This window comes from Sinocyclocheilus anshuiensis, unplaced genomic scaffold, assembly GCF_001515605.1.
Source record: "Sinocyclocheilus anshuiensis isolate Anshui unplaced genomic scaffold, SAMN03320099.WGS_v1.1 scaffold831, whole genome shotgun sequence".
NCBI classification, from domain to species: Eukaryota; Metazoa; Chordata; class Actinopteri; order Cypriniformes; family Cyprinidae; genus Sinocyclocheilus; species Sinocyclocheilus anshuiensis.
The window spans coordinates 226,316-240,269 of NW_015542380.1; the positions used below are offsets into that span (position 1 = coordinate 226,316).

Consider the following 13,954-nt stretch of genomic DNA (forward strand, 5'->3'; position numbering starts at 1 on the left):
TTTTGGCAGCAAACCCACCAGACAGGTTTAGTACAAACAAAGATAAAGTACCCCATGCCCATGGTTAAATATACTGCTGGATCTTTAATGTTGTGGGCCTGTTTTTCTGCTGGAGGTCCTGGACATCTTGTCCAGAAACATGGCATCATGAATTCTATCAAATACCAACAGATAAAAAAATCTAAACCTGACTGCCTACGTTAGAAATCTTATAATGGGCCGTGGTTGGATCTTCTATCAGGACAGTAATCCAAAACAAACATCAAAATCAACACAAAAATGTGTCACTGAGCACAAAATTAATCTTCTGCCATGGCTGCCCCAGTCCTCTGACCTGAACCCTACAGAAAATGAGTGGGTGAACTGAAGAGAAGAGGCAACAACATGGAGCTGGGAATCTGAAGGATCTGGAGAGATTCTGGATAAAGGAATGGTCTCTGATCTCTTATCAGGTGTTCTCCAAACTCTTAGGAGAAAACTCAGAGCTGTGTCTTGGGAAAAGGACGTTGTAATAATTGGGCGCCAATAATTGTGGCCAACATAACCTAGAGAAAGCATTTATTTCACAATGAGATTTCCAATTCATTTTCAACAACAATTTCAATTGTTTTATTTCAATGATAGGTTAGAATTTTGTGATTCTTTTGAATGAAAGATCAAAAGTATAAACAATGCAGATTTATTTTCACAGCCGCCTTTGTTCATATTTACCAGGGGTGCCAATATTAGTGGAGGGTGGAGGGCACTGTATATATGTGTAAAGACTCTCTAATCAGACTAGAAAAGTCATATAAATTCATTGGTGATAAAATGTGTAGACCCTAAAGAACCTTTAGTTATTGAAACCTCCAGAATTACAGAATTTAATAACTTTCATTATTTACAATTATTTTATTTAATTCGTTTAGATAATTTTTATTAATATTTATAAATAAATCGACAAACTACTAATTTAAATCGCCACTCCTAGTTTCTGTTAATGAAAAAGTTTGACAGTGAGTTGAAGTACCAGAAATATCTTGTGGGCGCTGCTCTCAGAACCATGTATCTGAAAAATCATATTGTGTACTCAACGAAGGTCAACTAATATTTCAAGTGCCTCAAAAACATTTTCCTGTGATGAGTTATATGAGGAGGTCTTTAGACAAAGAGCTTAGGAGCTATTGCATGAAACCACGAGTCCCTTTACCAAGAACTCTTTTCTGAAAAGGTGCCTCAAGGTTCTCCAGAGGTTTCTGCTTCTCCAAATGTTCCCACATTTATACAGTGTAGTTTATTGCCCAGGTATATAAGCACCTGTAGACCTGTATCATCTTAGTGTGCTCACTCTGGACATGAAACCAACAACAGAATGGGAAATCAACATATACAGTACATTTATGAAGGCCCCTCCTATACAGTAAACAGAAAATGAACATTAGATTGTAGTTGTACGTTCATTTTTTGGGAGATTTGTTGAGATAAAAAGGTATGTTTTTATCGCTGAGTGTGACATTCATCAAAAGGGTGAGATCTAGAAATTAATCAGTGAACTTAACTTGAATGTGATTGTTTGTTGGTTTAGCTGGTCGCTCTGTGTGGAAGCACCGTCGCGTTTATCTGTCAAAGTGTGTGTTTACTGTTGCTAAAGGAAGCAGGTTCCTTGCTGTCTTAGGATGCTGAGATTAACTGTAGTGTGTTGAGAAGAGTCTGTATCAGGCGGGTCACTTTGCAACAGTATTCAGCTTGGCACGGTGCATGTGTATGTGGAGAAGAGTGTCTCCATGAGGCCTGTCATTTGATGTGGGGGTGAGTGTTTGTGCTCATTTGGCATCAATGGAATTGGGTGAAAGGTCTTTTCTTCTGCGGAATTCTACCCAGCATTCAAAACACTCAATAAGATCCAGATGTGTGTGTTCTTGCATGTACGGCGACTCCACTCCTTCCTCGCCATCACACCATCACAAAACCCCCTCCTCCAGATTCTCCCCATCTTTATATCCCCTCTCCTGTCTCGCTACCTCTTTCAAAACCTCTGCAGTGAGTGTCAGGGAAAGATGGAGCGATCTCTGCTTGTGTCTCTTCTGTGTGTGTGGGTCCTCAGCAGCCTGTCTGCAGCATCAGGTGAGTGTGTTTGTGTGCGTGGGTGACTGAGAGAAAATGAAAGGATTATGATAACTTTTTTTTATAATGAATAATGAATGAATGAGGGATCATATATGATGGATATTTGCCTTGTTGGACGAGTAAAAAATGCGGAGGCTCAGTATTTATGAATTTGTATTTTTTTTTATGTAAAGAAAATATGATCATTTGTATTTATTTAAAAATGCATTATGGGCTCCATTTCATTACTCAAAAAAACAAAAAGTCATTTTTTACCTAACTTCATGTTGCTCCAAACATATATGACTTTCTTTTTTCTACTGAAAACAGATACTTTGAAGAATTTTTTAACTGTTTTTTTTTTTTTTTTACTGTGTTTTGCCCATACAGTGAAAGTCAGTTGGGTCCAAAACAGTTTTGGATTTTCATTTTAGAAATTATAAAAAAAAAAAATGATGTTACACAGAAGAACTGTAAAGTTTAGGAATGACATAAGGGTGCGTAAACGATGACAGAATTTAAATTTTTGAGTAAACTGTCCCTTTAAAATCTGTGCCCAATGTGTGCTTTTGTCATTTACTAATCCCCTCCCTTTCACATATTGCCTTGAGAATCTATTTTTTAGAGCTAGTTTTCCATGAAATTTGGAACACACATACTGTACATATGCAGTGTATCATCTTCTGTTTCAGTTCAAAATCATTGCATAATCACAAATGCATAATTGTGTTAAGCTCTTATATTCTACTACCAACACACTGTTATGAGCTTGTAACATTTAAATGTTACATCCTGTCTGGTTTATGTGGATAAATTGTGTTAAATACCTGGTTCAGTTCAGAGAACAGTGTCTTGGGCAGACAGCCAGACATTTAACAGCCTGCTATTTTATGGCACAGATTAAACAGTTAGACAGATAAATTACATTGTATTTAAAGCATTGCTTGCATGTACACTACTGGGCAAAAGTTTTGAATGATTTGGATTTTTAAAATGTTTTCGAAAGATACTGTATGCTCACCAAAGCTGCATTCATTTGATTTAAAAAAGTACAGTAAAAACAGTGATATTGTGTAGTAGTGTTACAAATTAATAGAAGGATCACGTGATACTGAAGACTGCAGTAATGGCTGCTGAAAAAGTTGGCTTTGCCACCACAGGAATAAATTACATTTTAAAATATATCCAAATATGAAACCATTATTTTACTTTATTGTAAATTGTACTGTATTTTTACTGCTTTGGTGAGCATAAGAGATTTCTTTCATTTTAAAAAATCATAATTATTACAGATTTTTGACTGTATGTATGTCAGCCCGCTTGTATGTGAAACGGATCTTTTTCAACATTTTTAATGTTTCTGTGCATGCCAATCTTGAAGTGGACACAACAGAACAGTGTCCAGAGAGGATACTGGGTAACGAGAGAAGACAAACATGCCCAAAAAAGTGTCAGCAAGATAAAGACTGTGGCAACAAACGTCAGTGTCTCTGTGACGGCCAGTGTGGACTCAGCTGTGTGGCCCCAGGTCAGAACTAGAAACCCCATGATGCATCTATACACATTATAACAAAACTTAAAAAGCAAATAAACCAAAACAATGACTAAAACTATGATATATTATAAGGCAGTGCTCCCAGTTTTTCTGTGATTTTTCTGTGTGAACAGGTCGTACGTGTCCATGGCCTCTCCCACCTGGAAAGAATTTTGATGTAGCTCTCCTTTCCCCTTCACCCTCATTCTCCGCTCTGCTTGAGGTTCGCTGTAAGCCTGGGTTCACCATGCATAATGGGCTAGACTCTACAATACGCCGTTGCCAAGGTGACCGGCAGTGGAGTGGAGATGAGCCTGTTTGTACAGGTAGAAAATATTTAAACTGTTACGTATCGCTTTCTTCAGTACTTTTTACTTATCTATAATCTATCAGTCTGTCTCTCTATCTATTATTCTATTGCTCAATTGTTCTGTCTTTGGTATATAGGCTATATATATATATATATATATATATATATATATATGTATATAAAGTGTCTCTAATGGTTTTTGTTGCACCTTAGGTTTAGCAAAGAACCCTTCTCTTATACTTAAAGGAATAGTTCTCCCATGAAAATGAAAATTCTGTCATTAATTACTCATCCTCATGTTGTTCCAAACCCATAAGACCTTCATTCATCTTCGGAACACAAATTAAGATATTTTTGATGAAATCCAAGAGCTTTCTTATCCTCCATATAGACAGCAACGCAACTGACACATTCAAGGCCCAGAAAGGTAGTAAGGACATCGATAAAATAGTCCATGTGACATCAATGGTTCATCTGTAATTTTATGAAACTATGAGAATACTTTTTGTGTGCAAAGAAAACAAAAATAATGACTTCATTTAATAATTCGTCTCTTCTGTGTCAGACTTCAACGCAGCTTGTTTACAATCAGAGGCATGCACACACATGCACCGTGGTACTCTCGTGAATGTGCATCGAAAACTGACAAGGAAGAGACAAATTTGTTCAATAAAGTCATTATTTTTGTTTTCTTTGCACACTATTCTCGTAGCTTCATAAAATTATGGATGAACCACTGATGTTGCATGGACCATTTTAACAATGTCCTTACTAGCTTTCTGGGCCTTGACCTTGGTAGTTGCGTTGCTGTTTATGCAGGGTCAGAGAGCTCTTGGATTTCATCAAAAATATCTTAATTTGTGTTCCGAAGATGAACCAATGTCTTACAGGTTTGGGACGACATGAGGGCGAGTAATTAACAACAGAATTTTAATTTTTGGGTGAACTATCCCTTTAAAGCCATTTTCTTTATAAAGGGATATGAACTCGCAACTTCTTGATTTTCACAGCCGTAAAAAACTTCTTGATATTGGATTGTAGGTCTGTATTGGTATAAACTATAGCAGAGGAAAAAGATGCCCTCCTGGGTTCTTTGAAACTTTAGAACATAGATTGTTTTCTAAATAACCATAAAACCTAAAACCATTCTACTATGGCCAGATTTTCAACCAGGGGTCTACAGAAGGTCTTGCAGCTAGTCCTAGAACAGATACAAAATAAATAAAGATTATAAACATGAAAAATAGCTTAACTTTTAAGAATTATAGAAGGCACTTTTTTTTGTTGGTATATGAGTGAACATTACTATAAAGTGTAATTGGTTTCTATATTGAAGGTCCCTGAGGCGAGATGGGGGTCCCTGGGTCTGTTACATTTAAAAATCTGATATTGCATAAATACACATAAAAAATGGAACATGACATGAAAACATCAGTCCTGTTGGGTCAGTTTGCCCTCATCTTGTTCGTAAACCATTCAGGTAATGTCAATATTATGCAGTTCATGGGGAATGCCTTCATAGCAACGATATTATGGTGGTGATATTGAGTGCAACCGACCATGAATGCAGGAAGAAATGAGAAATATGTGTCAGTGTCTGCATAATAATGCGTTTTTTTGGTTGCATGAGTAATGAAAGCTTAGCGCTTGTGGACCTAGGTCACCACTTGTTTCTGGGCTATGGGGTTTTTTAGTCTTTAGACTCCAGCTCTGTGAAGAGGAGGCGTGAATCGGCAGAGCTCCAGGCTGCAGCAATCCCAGTATCACCCCCTCTGTAACACATGCATGCATACATTCACACACACATTTCCTGGAGTAACATGAGAGGTATTTCTAGGAATGAGCTGTCAAAAGAGCCGAGGTGTGGGCGTTTGGGGTCTGTGAGAACCGTCCTGCAGTACTCTATTATCTGCAGATCAGTAACATGGAATATTTAGCAAGCAGAGACATGCATGTAGATACGCTGGATTCACACACAAAGCTCAAGCGCATTCAAAGTTGAATTGATGTACAATGGAAGTTTGGTGTGTGTGCATGTTGACTGTGTGATTTCCTCCCCCTTCATTAATCAGTCATTCTCACAAAAGGGGGAGCGATTTGATACATAGCTGCATGAGTCAACTGCTCAAGAGGGAATGTGAGAACAGTTTGTTCCAGATGGATTTTTTCTGATAAAACTCAAAATGTAGCCACACATTCTGTCCATCCATCATCTGGGTACCCGTTCAGCCACACGTTGTTGACCTGTGAATCCATTTGTCAGCCGTACATATCCATCTGTCCATTCACCCTGTCATGTATTTGTGCTCACGCTACCTCATCTAATATAGTGGATAAAAGCTCCAGGCCAATATCCACAGGGTCATCCATTTGAATTCCAGTCACGACCATGCACCAAAAGCCCAGGAGGCTGAATAACGGAGGGCTTTTTGCTGCAATATCTCTGCTCTTAAGGCCCGTTCACACCAAGAACGATAACTAAAGATAACTATATTTTTGTCCACACCAAGGGATAACAACATTCTGTTGATTTTAAGGGCGTCCTGCAGTTTTGTCGTCTGCTGCTTTAAATACTCAAGCTCTTTAAAGTCTAGTGGATTCTGATTGGCTGTTTTTATCATTCATCACATTCTGAAAGTGATTCCATTCCACCAATATTGTTTCTATGTGTTATTATTGTTCTAGTTGTTGTGTGAACATCCCTATATTCTTGGATAATTATAAAAAAAAATGTTGGCATTATCATTAAATTTATCAGTCTTGGTATGAACAGGCCTTAACAATGTCCAGGCTCTTGAACGTTTGAACTTTTTAAGAGTCACTATCCTCCCATGTGACCAATTTTAATATGACATTCATTTTTGTGCATTTATTCATAAATACACAAAAATGCAATGCAATGACTTGAATGTACTTCTAATTTCTATATTAAAACTTTTGCATTGCAAAACTGCATTCCTCCTAGAAACTTTGCATTTGCTTGCAAATATTTTGAGTTTCCCCAAGAAACTTTGCATTTGCTCACAAAAATTTTGCACTTTTATTTATTTATTTATTTTTTATTTATTTTGCTAAAGCATTGCTTTTCACAAAGAATCTTTGTGCAAAATAATTGAATCTATATATATTTTCAATCTCATTTTATTGCCATCACCAGTTTTTAATTGCTCAAAAAAAAATTACCACGTATATGCAAATTCCCAGGGAAGTGCAAAAGTTTTGCAAAACCATTGTAACATTTTTTTTCTTCCCACCTCATATTTTTCCATCACTGTGTCCCCATAGCGGCTCCTGTAATTTTTATATATCATAATATAAAAGAAATACAGAAAAATACTAAATGATTTACTAGCAGAAATGATACCATAAAGAGGACCGCTGCAGACTCTCATGACTGCGTCAAGGTCAAGTCTATTGCAATATCCTTTTTTTTTTTAATGACTAAGATGTGTACACAAGGTGTCAGGAAATTACTCCTTTTTCCTCTTTGATTGATTTTCACTAGTCTACATTTATAGATAATTAAATTGAAACTTTAAATTGAAAAGGTTTTTCTAAAACAATAAGAAACATGAATAAGAGTACAATTCTAAAAATTTTGCACATGTGTTACAACCAAGCATTTAATGCATACTCAAGTCAAGAGATAAATATGCTATTTTGATTTTTTTTCCACCAGCCTCCCCAGGAGGAGGTCTTGCAGCAGAGCCGGCTCTGGTGCCTGAGGTGTCCTGTTCTTTGCCTGATGATGATCTGCTCTCTGTGCAGGGCAGTGCCATCGTGGGATCCATCATCCAGTACCAATGTGCAGCTGGGTGAGACTTATGAGAAAGAGAGAAAACTGTGACTGATATAAACAGAATATCTAGTTTTATCATGCTTATATACAGTGTTGGGAAGGTTACTTTGGAACTGTAATAGGTTACAGATTACAAGTTACCCTATTTAAAATGTAATAGTAGTGTAACTTTTTCAATTACTTTATTAAAGTAATGTAACTGATTACTTTTGATTACTTTTTGATTACTTTTCTAAATTTCTAATGAATGTTTATTTGCAACTGTTAATCATTTTCAAAAATTACGCAACGCCGTTACATGTAACTAGTTACTCCCCAACACTGCTTATATAATCTACACACCTCGTCTTCTTTCTCATACAGATCTGTGCTGATCGGAAATAGTGAGAATATCTGTCATGAGAACCAGACGTGGCAATACCCTCACCCCATCTGTCGCCGTAAGTGTGTGCATGTGTGTGTGTGTGACTGTATGCATTCCTCAACATGAGAATGACTGAGACATAGATCTTGCTAAAAAGAAATAGCAGGTGTATTAGAATGTGCTTGAGTGGAAAATGTTGATCCAAACTGCTAAAGAGATCTCAGTTTGCCTGCTCTTGCACACCATGGAACAAAGTAATGAGAGAGAGATGAGAGGGACAGCGGGAGAGAGAAGAGCAATGAAGACTGTGTGGGTTTGTGAGTAGGTGGATAGGGCACTATGTGTAAATGGATTTATGAGTGTGCAGCGCTATTGCAGCCGATGTGGGTTTGACTAATATATGCTGGTGCAATGCTTCCCCCTGTTGGATCATTCTAGGGTTGTTGTAAATGCATATTCCGGGGTTCAATACACGTTAAAGGCATAGTTCACTCAAAAAAAGAGAATTCTGTCATCATTGGCTCACCCTCAAGTTATTCCAAACCTATATGAATTTCTTCTGCTAAACACAATAAATGATATTATGTCTGTAACCGATGATAGTAGCCATTGAGTTCCATGGTATTTTTTTTTTCAATACTATGGAAGTCAATGACTACCGTAAACGGTTTGGTAATGAACATTCTTCAAAATATCTTAATTTGTGTTCAACGGCTGAAAGAAATTCATTTAGGTTTGGGAAGAGCTTGAGGTTGAGTAAATGATGACGGAATTACCTTTTTGATAGTAATTTACTTTTGGGTGAACTATCCCTTTAAGCTCAATCGAAATCACTACTGCATAATGTTGATTACCACAAAAATGTATTTTGACTGGTCCTTCTTGTTCCTTTCCTTTCCTTTAAAAAAAAAAGTGCGTTACCTTGAGGCTCTTTAAGTGAAGGCTGATTTGTAAACATTAAAAATACTCATTGTTTCAAAAATATTTGGAAAAGATGCAAAATAAATATACTTGTTAACATGATTTTTAGTGAAAATAACATATTATCATTTTCTGGGTAAAGTTATATTAAATTTTTATTTTTTTAACTTGGTTGCTATGAAAACGCATCCCCCATTGTAAATGATAAAATTATAAAAACTTTACAGCTCAAATAATACATATTATAACACAAAACATAGTATATATTTATTTATCTATTTACAAAAGCATTATCTTTCGGCTTTTAAAACATTAACATTAATATTATTTGCCACTAAAGTGGTGTTGATTGAGCCCAGGAATATTCTTTTAAAGGGTTTTCACATAATTAGACTTTATAAGGTTTTTAAGGTTTAATTTTTAATTCTGCAGTGCACTTACATGTAAATTAAAGTGTGTGCTTATGTATGTTATCAGGTGTGGTTTGTCCTCCTCCTAAGGAAGTTGAACGTGGACATCTGGTGGCCGTCCAGAGAACTGAATATGAAGTTGGTGATACAATCTATTACCTCTGCAAAAAGAACTTCTTGCTGGATGGTCCAAATCAAGTGACTTGTTTACCTAATGGGACATGGAGTGCAGAGCCTGCCTGCCGGGGTAAATAAAGCTCTTAACAAAACAATGCATCAAGTCATCATGACTGTGTTGAACATTCGCATTGAACATTTAATGTGCATAAATATATAAAAATATAAGGTTTGGAATGTTTTGGTTTCCAGCCGTGAATCATAAACCTCCTTTTTGTCATGACAAATAGCATCATTCTCTTCACCATTTCTTCCCGTCTTTCCGATCAGCCCGCTGTCCAGTCCCAGCTCAACGCAGCAGGGTGATCGTGGGAGGAGTAAAGCGTTGGCCATATGATCTGACGGATGGTGTGGTTGCTCATGGAGAGAATGTGACATTTTTCTGTAAACATCCAGAAAAACTGTGCAGCTTCACTGCCACAGAGGTCTGCGTAGATGGACAGCTCAAGCAACCTAGCTGCTATCTTGGTACATAATTCACACCACATTAATGCACATAATATAATAAGTGTACATTACACTTAAAAATAACCCTGCATCACCTTCGTCTCCCGCTTTTCTTTTTAGACCCTACCTGGCTGCAGTTCAAGCTCTTTCCTCATCGGCTGGTTTCAGAGATTGATCCATGTGATCCTGCTGACCTTCAGTGAACTCATCAAATTTTGACAACACATTTTGCATGTTGGCACACACTCTGACACCATGACCTGGAGTCTGGATCAACGTAAATTGTATTATTAACGTGCCAACTAAATTTGTTTTGGAACGGATCTCAGTAGGATCTCACAGTTATGCCTCAATTAACTCTTCTCTTTTCTTTGTTGTATGTTGTATTGACAATGTTACCTTAAACAGAATTTGTGTCATATTTGATATATGCAAACACCCTCATACTTGCTTGAGGTTATGGTTGCTGCAAGCTGCTCTCTTTTCATGTATTTTATTGTCATACAAAGTGTAAAACTGATTTTTGAGGTAGCGTTGGTGTTTATCTTGTTATAATATTTTATTTCTTTGTTAAAAAGTGATTTTCTGCAACCAAGAATGCACAGGCTAAAGGTGAACTCAGAAATCATGCCATGTACTGATGCTCTCTGTATTCCAAAAGCAGTTTTATGATATGTTTAGAGTTAACTGATCTTTGACTGGACTGCTTGATTGGATTGGATTACATAAATAAGACTAGGGAATATTATAGCAGAAAGCCTTGCTTAATTATTGCTGTCATACAGATTCAGTTTTGCATTGTGTAAACAGTGAATCATCTTTAAATGTTTGTTCTTCTTGTAATATCATGATTCTTCAATAAAGAAACTGGAGTGTTTGTTGTCATTTAAAACAATGATTTTATTTGAGCTGGTTAGACTGTATAAATGATTTTGGTAACACTTAAAGCCTTTATGTATAACGCTTTAAGTGTTATCATAATATGTATAAAGTGTTACCGTGATTTCTGCAGGTACAAAGAACTGTTTGAGTGCTGTATTCCATCTCCAAACCTAAAAATACAATGTAAAAGTGGCCTACAAGATATTCTACTTAAAGAAAATTAATAAATTTGAATGCCGGCTCTCGTTTGAAAATATTTTAAAGTTAATAATGATATAATTGTTAGTTTATAAATTTATTTTTATATTGAATAATGTGCCACGATTTTACTAAATGTGTTATTATCATGAAAACAATGCGAACATATTAGCTAAAGCACAACTGAAGTTATATAAAATTTAAATCCTACAGCATGTCCAGGTCGGACGTAGAAAACTGCAACACCACGACACCCCCCTCCCCTTTCGCTCGCGCTCAACCTCTTCGCCCAGTCATTCATTCATATTTGGTCTTCCGGAAGTATCTCAGGGTCGGGCCGTTCAGTGCCTGCGCGAGCTGACTCGTGGGGTGAGAACAGTTTCATATTCAATATTTCAGTTATAAAGAAGCGATGTGCGCGAATGGTTGTAAGCCTTTGGGAAGAAATGTGAGTTCTTGTGAATAGCAGTTCAAGAGCGTTGGTTGTCTTAGAAAGTTTGAAATAGGGTTTCCAAGGCATTAGTGTGTCTGAGCGCTGTCAGCGGCTCGAACCCTCGGTACTCATAAAATGGCTGGTCGCAGGTTCGAGCGCAGTCAGTGTTTTGACCAAAATATGTGAACAATTCAAGCGTATTTGCATTACACAGGTTATGGGGAGGGTATATCCTTCAGACAGATACTTTTTGGGCATGTAATGGCACGGGTTCGACTCGCTGTCTGGACCCCACAGACATCAAACGCGATGTTTGGTTTGATACTTTTCTTCTTTAAACGGACCTCCGGCGCGTAATGGCGTCGAATGTCCCGTGTTGATCTCTAACTCTCCCACAATGCTGCATGGCTGAGTGTACGGACAAAGGCATTGGTGTCAAACCTTGAGCCATGCGCGTTGACAGTTAATTTGTGATGAAAACCACGGGAAGGAGGAGCGGACCTGCTACCATGACAGCGCGCCGTTCAAGCCCATTGCGTTGTATTCCTGCTAACTGCATGGCATTTGTGTACTTTTGCAAATATTACGCAGACATCGAATGTTGGTGAAATTATAGGTCAGAATTGTAAAATCTTCCTTAGTAACGTGATTAACTATTGATTTGTGTTGGCATCCTATCAAGCTTTTCATTCCCAAAGAACTGGTCGGTTTTTAGTGTTTTTATATGGTTAAATGTGAGAACTTCTTCACTTCTAAACACAATTAGATTTTGTTTATGCAACAAAATGTAATATCTTTAACAACAAATTGCAAATTATATTGTTGCATTCATTATGAATTTGCAATTTGTAATAATAAAGTACTGGTGGGTTTCTTGGTTTAAATATACGGTTTATAAAAAACACATAATAAAATATCTTTATTCTGTTTATACAATATAAAATGCTTTATTGTTTTGATTTATTGTCAAAATGTTATAATGCTGTTAATTTAGGTTGTTATCATATAGAGCAGTGGTTCCCAACCCTGGTCCTGGAGGCACCCCAAACACTGCACATTTTGCATGTCTCCTTTCTCTGACACACTCGTTTCAGGTCGTGGAGTCTCTACTAATGAGCTGATGACCTGAATCTGGTGTGTTTGATTAAGGAGACATGCAAAACGTGCAGTGTTGGGGTGCCTCCAGGATCAGGGTTGGGAACCACTGATATAGAGGTTATGCTTTCTGATACAAATGAAAACAACTGCTAAAACATGATTTTCCAGCAGTATCCACCAGATTCCTCTGAAGTGTGTTCTAAGGTTTCAAAATATATCAAGAGTAGTTTTGTTGACCTATCGGACCAAAACAATGCATCTAGAGAAAGTTGATAATGACAGGATTTGTACTCCGAATGAGCCTGAGAAAGTAATGTATTGAAGCAATTAGTAAAAAGTTAATTTCTCTAATAGTGTATCAAGAATTAAATATATTATAATACTTCTGACAGTATGAATGTCGGTAATAGAAAAAAAATTAAAGGCTTATAAAATAATAAGTGATAAAGAAGGTTGTGTTTTTGTATAGTTTTTTTTTTCTGTGAAGAGTTGCTAATGGATGTCATCAGATTCTGCTGCTGAATGCATGTATTTAGTAGGTATCAATATTAAATGAAAATAACCTGAAATTTAATCATGTTGTTAAGAAAGAGGCAAATGGGTTTATTTTTTATATTACTACTGATCCCTAGATGAAATATAATTACACTTTTATTCTTTTATTCAAGTCTGATTTTTTTTATCAACCCTATATTGCCTCCTCTGTTTGTTCTGTTTAACTGCAATATCTGTTATGATTTTGTTTGTTATGCTTGTGAATATAAGTACTTCATAAGTACTTGTAAACAAACCCCCTTAGTTCAGAAAATGAACAAATTATTGTACAATTTTTTTCCAAGCCACATCAAAACTTCCTCAGCATCCATTTTTATGTACTATATGATACTGTCTTTTTATTATGGAAGCCCGTTTCCGCCACTGAATAGAAAATAAAAACAGTTATTGTGACTTTTTATCTCACAATTCTGACTTTTTTTCTCAGAATTGTGAGATATAAACTCACAATTGCGAGATATAAAGTCAGAATTGTGAGATATAAAGTCACAATTGCGAGATAAAAACTTGCAATTCTGACTTTTTTTCTCGCAATTGCGAGTTTATATTTCGCAATTCTGACTTTATAACACGCAATTGCGTGTCATATTCTGATATGTTCTCAGAATTGCGAGTTTATATCTCACAATTCTGACTTTCTAACTCGCAATTGCGAGTTTATATCACGCAATTCTGAGAAAAAAGTCAAAATTGTGAGATAAAAAGTCGGAATTACCTTTTTTATTTTTTATTCAGTGGTGG

The 13,954-nt window shown here is 36.5% G+C and overlaps 2 protein-coding genes across 3 annotated transcripts in view; both read left to right on the plus strand.

The window, feature by feature from the left end:
- Positions 1–1,886: 1,886 nt before the first annotated feature.
- On the plus strand, positions 1,887–10,914 carry LOC107692575 (beta-2-glycoprotein 1-like). The gene is made up of 8 exons (XM_016491679.1): positions 1,887–2,103; positions 3,467–3,613; positions 3,754–3,945; positions 7,609–7,744; positions 8,092–8,168; positions 9,491–9,670; positions 9,871–10,068; positions 10,168–10,914. Exons 1-8 carry the CDS (start codon positions 1,887–1,889, stop codon positions 10,248–10,250), a joined length of 1,230 nt encoding a protein of 409 aa, XP_016347165.1. The 3' UTR covers positions 10,251–10,914.
- A 509-nt stretch (positions 10,915–11,423) lies between these two features.
- LOC107692560 (uncharacterized) overlaps positions 11,424–13,954 on the plus strand; it is a 10,096-nt gene continuing 7,565 nt past the window's right edge. For both annotated transcript variants that reach the window (XM_016491650.1, XM_016491651.1), the window contains exon 1: positions 11,424–11,496. The gene's annotated coding sequence lies outside the window, so the exon portion shown is untranslated. The remainder of the gene's footprint in view (positions 11,497–13,954) is intronic.

Coding starts and splice junctions, on each gene's coding strand:
- LOC107692575 (XM_016491679.1), top strand. CDS start 1,887: ATGTGTGTGTTCTTGCATGTACGGCGACTCCACTCCTTCCTCGCCATC. Junction 8,169..9,490: donor CCCTCACCCCATCTGTCGCC/GTAAGTGTGTGC, acceptor GTATGTTATCAG/GTGTGGTTTGTCCTCCTCCT. Junction 10,069..10,167: donor GCAACCTAGCTGCTATCTTG/GTACATAATTCA, acceptor TTTTCTTTTTAG/ACCCTACCTGGCTGCAGTTC.